The following is an 8,917-nucleotide window of genomic DNA, read 5'->3' on the forward strand; positions in this document are numbered from 1 at the left end:
AATTTTACAAAGTTGTTCCTTAAAAATTTATCGCAGAATATCGGAGAGAAATTTGAAATACAGTGGAAAATATTAAAAGAGTACATTTTTAGTACACAGTATATCCTTTCAAAACCGCACTGTCACATCGAATCGCGACATCGCAACAATTCGACCTAAAACTCTAGATATTAAAATAGCGCATAATCCTCCATTTTAACTTATTAACCATATCTTATATTGAATAATAACTAGTTAAAATGTTAAAAGTTAAAAAAAAATTAAAAAGTTAATAACTTTTAACTTAACTAAGTTATTTTTAAACTTTAACTTTTTAACTTTTTTTTAAGTTAAAAAATTGTTTTATCTCTTTTAAATATCTTAGAAAAATAATAAGATATAATAAGACTAAATAAGACATATATTCGTAATCTGTTCATATTTTGAGATTATCTTAAGTAATTTCTTAAGATGTTAATATAGCCTTCTGGATTGATTTATGCGGTTATGCCTTATGTCATAAGTCTTAGTTCGGATCTATAAAAGATTTTAAGTCATAAGAAATTGACCAATTATAGTCAAATATTTTTCTCGTATTCGATTGTAATTTGATTAATTTCTTATGACTTAAGACTTAAAAAGTAATCACTGATCTTATATCTTCTCTATATGCTGGCTGTTTTTTTAAAGTTATATAACTTATATAGTTATATCGTTGTATGTATTATATACTTATGTTACATGTGAATAAAAAATAAAAAATTTAATTTATTTAATAATCTATATTTAATCTCATTTTAAGAAAAAGTAAGACATTTTGATTTAAGAAATATTTTTTTTCAAAATTAATTTTTTTTTAACTTAAGTTAATTCAACATTGACTTAACTTTATTCAGTTAAAAAAAACATTAACTTATTCAACTTTATATCAATAATACTAAACGCTTATTGGATTACAAACCATTAAAGCGAATTGAAATAATTAATAGGAAGACTGTCGGCATTTCGGCTCAAAGAAAAAAGAGTTGATTCTGTATTTTCTGTATTTTCAAACAAGGTGAAAATTATAAAAGCGAGCAAATTTATTAAATGTTGATGAATGAAATAATCAGTATTCTAGTAAATTCGCTCACTTTTATAATTTTCACCTCATTTCAAGATACAGAATCGATCCCCACATAAAAGGAATGTGCTACTTTCGTATCTAGAGCTTTAATTCGACCGGCGCGTTTTCCATTCCGAATAATCACATTTGTTTGCCTATTTATAAGACAAACTTTCGTTCTCGCGGGTCCGCTTGTCGCCGCTTGTGTATAAACACGCACCGCGGCGCGTCGCGTCGCATCGCGTCGCACGCCGGAAACAGCGCGATCAGCCGAAGACGGCCGAGCTCAGTCGAGGTCGGCCGAAGTGGCGTGAGGCAACAGGCGGCTCGTTTGAAACGGCAGGTGGGGAGAGTCAGTCGAATCGCGCGCGTCAGTGAGTCGTCGGAGTTCGCGGCGCGAGCATTGTTCAGTTTGGTGTGGAAGTTCCGCTGCTGTCTTCACGTTGCGCCGTGTCGTGTACGTGCACGCGTGCGCGCGCGCGCACGCGAAATATTCCGGAATCTCGAAAACGAAAGGCTGTAATATACATCGCGGCGCTCGGACAAAGCCGTTGTAAACCGCCACGCGCAAATATTAGCTGTGCCTCTCGAGACAGGGAGAAGATAGCGGCGGACTGTAGTTGGACGACCGCGAATGAGAGAAAGAAAGGAAGGAAGCTCTCGCTGACGTTTCGAGTGTTTGACGTTCCCAGGTAAACGCGCTCCGCAAAACGCTCCGTGTTTGACGGCAAACACAACGGCGGATGTACGCTTGTCTTCGGTCGGGAGAATTCCGAGAGTAATACGGGAAAGAAAGAAAGAGAGGAGAGAGAGAGAGAGGAGAGAGAGAGAGAGAGAGAGAGAGAGAGAGAGAGAGAGAGAGAGAGAGATATTGTTTACTGCCGCTGCGGTGATACGGCACTCGGACTTCCGCGAATTCCGAATCTCGTCGCGTGAGACGCGATAGAAAATCCGTTGGCGCGACGTTCGGCGTGAATTCGAATTCGGCTCGTCACCAACTTCGCGCGATTGCGCGGCGGAGTTCAGGCGGTTCGCGACGCGACGCGACGCGACGTGAATAGAGTGTTGTGTGTCTTTCGGAGGAAACGTATGACGCGGACTTGCGGGTCCTCGGCGGTATGTTGCATTGTTGTGAACTCGTCGCGAGCCTCGATGGCGCGACGATGCGCGAATTGTGAGAACGTAACGAGGTGAATCGCGAACTGTGTAAATTTACGCACGATAGGTGAGTTTCGCGCGATCGACGGGATTCCCGATACTCTCGAAACATCGTTATCTAGATATCGGGCGAATATTCGCGAGTGTGTCGGAAGTGTGGATCGTTTAAACGAGAAAAAGTGGTGCAACATATGACGAACGCGAAAATGAGAATGTCGACGAGCGAGTTGCAGGCCGTTATCGCGCTCGCGATACTGTCGACCATCAGTCTCGGCAATGAGATTAAGGATTACTGCTCGATACACAAGTACGACAATTTACCGGGCGGTCTGAGCTTCACGAAGGAGGTCGTTACTATGGAGTATGCGAACGTGGGTGCGTTCAAGGCTCTTCACTGCTGCCTCAGGGGATATAGGAGCATCGAATGGTGAGTTCCACTTTGTCTTGTCTTTTCACGTACATCGCGAAACAAAAAACGAAACTTTAGCCAGTATTCATTGGTTGATGTTCATAGTCTTATATTCAAGACTGTCTTAAAATGTCACGAATCAATCAAAAGCTGGTATTCATAGTCGATTTTTCAAGATCATCTTAAGTTCTGTCTTGAGATGTTACGAACCAGTAAGAGGATCGCATTAGCGTCTTAAGACATTACTTAAGACGGTCTTGAAATAAGAACTGACTATGAATACCGATCTTTTTTGAGATGTTTCAACGCTTAACACCACAAATTGGAGATTGAGGCTTGCGAATTAAATTGAAGAATTCAGCCAATCAGAATGGAACAGATTAAAGTTAAAGTTGTAAGTAGTAATGCGCTTTTTACAGTAAGCTATTAAGGCCCAATTGCACCCACGTTATTTTGATTTGAAAACTCTCTTTCTCTCTTTTTCAAAGAGAAAGAGAGAGGCAAAGATGAAGAGAATTTTAAGCCTCGCTCAAAGTTAAAGTAACATTGGCGCAATCAAGCCTAAGTGCATTCTACAATAAACCTAAGTTTTAAGTCTTAAGTCGTAAGAAATTGACCAATCGCAATCGAATGTGAGAAGCATAATCGATTATGATTGGTCAATTTCTTACGACTTAAGCTTAGGTAATGGCTCGTAGGAAAATTATAAGAATTGATGATCAATTACAGTTGAATAATCTTTCATCAGTTACAATCGAATATAATGAGGAAAATATTCGATTATGATTGATCAATTTTTGTAACTACAACCCTTTACAACTACGTTTACGCAATTGTAGAATGGATTTAAGAATTGCATTGTGACAAAATCTGGAGCACTTTAAAAGTAATAAAAGAACAGTAACGGAAATTGAAGTACATAAAATATAGAGAAAAGAAGGCGGTCATAGAATAAGTGGGAAATTGTGGAATATATCACGATATCTCTTGTATAGTTTGTATTGCATTCTGAAAGCAATTGTCAAAATTACTTCTATATATCTGCTTAGATGTTATAACGTGGCCACTAATTGGTGTTTATCGTATTAAGCTGCATAAAAGCTGCATGTTAATTTTATAGATTAGGTTACACAACTGCAAACAGTTTTACAGATTGTTTAACTCATTTTGAGAAGTATATTGGTACAGATTTTATAATTTTATTCTACAGCTTGGGACTTTGAATGTGCTCTTTGAAATAATATAATCGAATTGAAGGAGAATACAACTTTTTTCGCGATCGTTTGTTTTGTTGGGAATTGTGTTATTTCTATATTTTCTTATGGTTTTTTCTTCATTTTTCGGAAACTAAAAATAATCAATAATGACGCTGCACAATAAAAATATTTTGTATTTGTGTTCATTCAAGTCTTTGTTAAAATTCTGTATTAAATTTTTAACATTTGAGTGCTAATTTAATATAATGTGATTGTGTTATTTAAATATTTTGTGTTAAATTAAAAAAACATTTCTTAGAGTCAATTAACAAAATTTATGAATAAATGGATAAATAGTATAAAAGTAATGCGTTTTAATATGTAAATTCTGAGATAAATTAATAAAATATTCTATTAAATATCATAAATGTTAATTTTATTAAAAATTAATGTTTCCATAATTTGCTTATAAAGTGTGTATTACTTTCTTATGTTAATTTTTTTACTTAATATTTATGTTATTTCTAACATATTTTGTGTTAACACAAAGTTGAGTGGACGTTTGAGACATTTGAAATATGTTATAAAATTTTTTAATTGTCTATACTCGAGAAAAAATTGTACATTGAAATAAAATCTAAAATCCACAATCACATTGTTACGGAATCGCTGTCAGTTATGTTTTAATTATTTAAAAACTAATTCAGAATTCTTAATCCAACTTTCTGAATTAGTTTTTAAATGATTGAAGCATAATTAATAATTTTGTAACAATATGATTATGGATTTTAGACTTTTTTTATTTCAATGTACATACAATTTTTTCTTGAATATTGACAATTAAAAAGTTTGTTAAACATATTTCAAAACGCCGTACAAGGCGTTACATAAGAATTTTATTCCTTACATCAACGAACCAATTTTTCTTATAAACATAATAATAATAACTTTCGATTTCCACAAAGAAAAATATACGTATAAGAAAATGTATGTAGAAATAAAACGATCGCGAAAAGATGAAAACTCTCTTTTATTAACGAAAATAATATGTGCGTGCATATATTCGACGTGTAAAGTTATACGACATATGTATTAGTAATAGTATTCCATATCCTCTCTTCTATTCCATTCTTTTCTACTTTTTAGTTATTGCGTTTGTTCTTCCCAAGAACTTTCGTCTTTAGCATATTTGGTAACACTCTGCATTTAGTAAACTTGTACTAAAAAAAGTATGTCGCATGAACATCCATTAGTATTTCATATATAACTCCCTTCTTTTCTCTGATAATTATAAAAAAAACGAAAGACGTATATAATTTACATGTATATAATTTATTAATAAGAAAGAAAAAAACTTAAAGTAATAATAAATACATAATTAGCTCTCGGATAGAAATTTGAATATAATAATATGTTTATAAGTTTCTAATTATCTTTTATTTAAACTTTTTTTTAGCGACTCTCTCATCTAACTGCAATTTTATATTTCTCAATTATTCTTTAATTTATTCTTATTTCTGTCAATTTATTTAACGATTATATATATTGCCGAGTAGTTCAGAAACTGAATTTCTGCTGAATAATTTGTTAATAAGGAAGTTATATTTAAAATAATATTAATTCTCGAATAGAGAAGATTAAAGTTTTATGCCTGTGATTATCCTTTATTCAACTTTTTTTATTCTTTATTTCTTTTTTAATCTAATTCCAGTTTTATATCATTTATTACTTAATACTTTCAAATTATTTAACAATTATATATATTGTTTAATATATATTGAATCTTAAATTATTCTTTATTGAATAATTTATGATTAATCAAAAAATAAAAGCTATATATATACTCAAAATAATATTTTATTATTAATAATGATATTTTTCGCAATAAATTTCAAGATGTTCATTAGCGTCGTTATTATTAAATTAATGATTTATTTCGTAATATTACTATTCTAATTTAGTTCAGAACTGCGTTTTTAAAGACCTGTTGTGTTCGGCATTCAGTTTAAAGAACTTGGAGAATGTATTAAAAAATTTATTAGAAATATAAGGTATTAAGCATTAAGATCTTAATACAAGATCTTAACAAAGATTAAATCTTGATTGTATTTGATTCTTTTGATTCTTCTTATTTGATTTAATAATATAATATTAATTCTCGGATAAAATATATTGAATAGAGAATAATATGATTGATGTTCTATTTCTGTGTGTGTGTGTGTGTGTGTGTGTGTGTGTGTGTGTGTGTGTGCGCGCGCGCACGTGTGTGCGTGTGTGTGTGCAGATTATCTTTTATTCAATTTTTTTAAGCGACTCTCTAATCCAACTCCAGCAATTCCAGCGTTATATTCCTCCATTGTGCTTTAGTATTTTCAATTTTTATTTGAGAATCGCGCTTGACAATTTGAAAACGAAGAGAAGAATACATTTCTGCGCGGTTTGAGAATCCCTGTCACACTGCGTAATATCCTTCTTCGCGTTTCTTTCGCGAAGGGAATGCTTCTGCTCGTTCTCCACCTTCCCAAAAGTATTTTGCCTCCCCTTTATTCGCACACGATCCGATGGGTGATAAATGCGAATGAAAACGAATCGAGTACTGCTTTCGGCACAAAAGCTGCCGCACGGAGAGCGTTCGCATTATGCGAATGACATTTTCCTTTTAGCGCCAGGTATTCATACCTTGCCTCATACCTGAAGCACCTGCTAACAGATCGCGAGCGACACGTATCGATAACCCTTTCATGCTACCGAGACGTTGTATAGACCCGATTCTAAAATGAGTCCCAGAGAATCTATGACTCTTTGAGCAGCGAGCACTTCTTCTCACTCGTGGACGATCTTTTTATTTGTTTATCTAGATATTTCCAATTGAGAGTCTGGAGTTAAAAAATACAGTTAAATTAAATTAGGAATTTAATTGGTGGAAAAGAAATCGAGAGAGTTGTTAGCGTTTGCTGATATTCAGATGAAATTATTTTGATAATCTAGATGAAATGGTATCTTATCTTTACTAGAATGTATACCATCTTCATTTGTATTTTAGATAAAACATATTTTTTCAAATTATCTAGATAATTAGTGATCTTAGATAATTTGAACAAAAAAAAGATGATTATCTAGAGAATTTGGAAAAATCTTTTTTTATCTAAGAGACAGATGAAGATAATATATATTCTAAAATAAGATGAAATGGAGCCATTTTATTTCGATTATTTAGACAATTTCATCTAGATAATACTGTGAGTTCCTTTCGTTGATTACAAGCTATCGACCGATTATAAAGCAGAAATGTTTTTTTACGAAATGCCCGATTTAACTATCGGATTTCACATTAGTGGCTGCATTTCAGGCTTCAGCTATTTTTTGACGTTTCTACTAATTACGCGCTTCGACATGTCGAGATTCGGAATCAATTCGGATTTCCTCTTTAACTGTCGATTGCTCGACTTTTTTTTTCTCTTTTGAAAACCTCAACCAGTGTCACCCTTTTCACCGCCCTTAAGACGTTTCCGTTACAGTCGGATCTTTGTGCCCGCGACTACTTATATCTCGAGGATCCTACCAGCGCCATTCTTCGCGTCTGACCCACATTTTTCTCATCGCTCGCGCAATATTTCCCGGAGGCGCGCGCTGAAAGACGGCGCATTAAAGATTTATAAGCTTACGACGCCCGGTACGTGACTTGTAAATCTCCGCAAGCTCAGACAGAAATGCGGAAACTTCTCTCTCTCTCTCTCTCTCTCTCTCTCTCTCTCTCTCTCTCTATCTTCCTCTTTCTTTCTTTCTCACGGAAAGTTTCGCGGATCCGCATTTCAACGTTTCGTTCGTTCGTTCTCTCGCGCGAAATCTTTATTTCGCGCTCGCGTCGCCAGAATCCCTTTTCGCTGTGTTTTTACATTAAGAGCTCATCTAACGTGAAAATAAGACGCGTATTCCGTCACGAGATATATATTGCGGAATAACGTCGAGGTGGAGGGGAGGGGAACAGAGAATCAAGTTTTCCTTCGAAAAATTTGTAATTTATCTCGTATATTTTTTTTACGGGGGAGAAATATTTCTCGTCGTTTTAAAACGGGTGGAAAGAGATAAAAGGTTTTACGAAAATGTACAAAAGAGCAATAATATCAGTTAGGAATTGAATATCAACTTTATTCAAATTTGGGACACGAAGAGAGTTGAGATTTCAAACTTAAACATAAATATAACTTGTGATATAATTCAAAAATAGAAATATAACGATCTTTTACTTTAAAAGTGTGACCAACTTAAAAAATTAATTTGTCAGAAAAGGGAAAAACTTTTTTAACTTGACAAAAAGATAATTCATGACTAATTAAATAATATCAGTAAAAGGAATATATTCTTAACATAATTAAATATCACTTTTGATTCATAAGTCTTAAAAAACTGTCCTTTGTGAAGATTTTTTAAAACTGTTTCAAGTTGTGAAATTTTATTGACTTTTTATGAAATTAATTAGTTAACTTTTCAAATGTTTACTTAACTCATTCATGGTACTAAAGTCTCCTTTTTTGAGTTGTGTTATTTTTGAAATAAGGAAGCAATATAATTAATTTTATTTTGCAAAATGTAATGTCTTAAAAAAAAGTTAATTTTTATTCTAGAAAACTTTACATTTTTAATAATATAATGCAAAGCGTTTCAGAATATATTTTTTAACGATGTAGAAAAAAGTTTAACATTAATTATTTTAAAATAAAAAATGAATAGAAATTTTTATTTTGGCTGTGCAGAAAGTTTAAAAATTAAATCTTATCTCACTGAATTTCTTAATTTAAAAAGTAAGCCGTTTTATAAAACAGTCATGTAATTGTAGAAAAAATCTTTCTGTGTTTTTATAAAGAACAAGAATAAAAGATTCAATTAAAAAAATTGGTTTATCTCTCATTAAAAAATGATTATCTATATTATGATTAATATCCAACTTTTTAGAGACGTTTCAGTAGTCACTGGACGTTTTTAAATCGCTTGCAAAGAATAAATAAAGGATATTTAATATAAATTTTTTAACTGAAATTAATAAAATAAAACAAACAGTATATATATATA

The 8,917-nt window shown here is 32.8% G+C and overlaps 1 protein-coding gene across 1 annotated transcript in view; it reads left to right on the forward strand.

Annotated features, from left to right (window-relative positions):
* The first annotated feature begins 2,082 nt into the window (after positions 1-2,082).
* Positions 2,083-8,917, forward strand: part of LOC108685310 (interleukin-1 receptor accessory protein-like 1) — a 250,827-nt gene continuing 243,992 nt past the window's right edge. The window contains exon 1 of the mRNA XM_018190039.1: positions 2,083-2,669. Within this exon, the coding sequence (XP_018045528.1) occupies positions 2,434-2,669 (236 nt within the window). The 5' untranslated portion in view covers positions 2,083-2,433. The remainder of the gene's footprint in view (positions 2,670-8,917) is intronic.

The sequence above is a fragment of the Atta colombica genome, unplaced genomic scaffold, assembly GCF_001594045.1.
Source record: "Atta colombica isolate Treedump-2 unplaced genomic scaffold, Acol1.0 scaffold150, whole genome shotgun sequence".
In the NCBI taxonomy this organism is placed as follows: domain Eukaryota; kingdom Metazoa; phylum Arthropoda; class Insecta; order Hymenoptera; family Formicidae; genus Atta; species Atta colombica.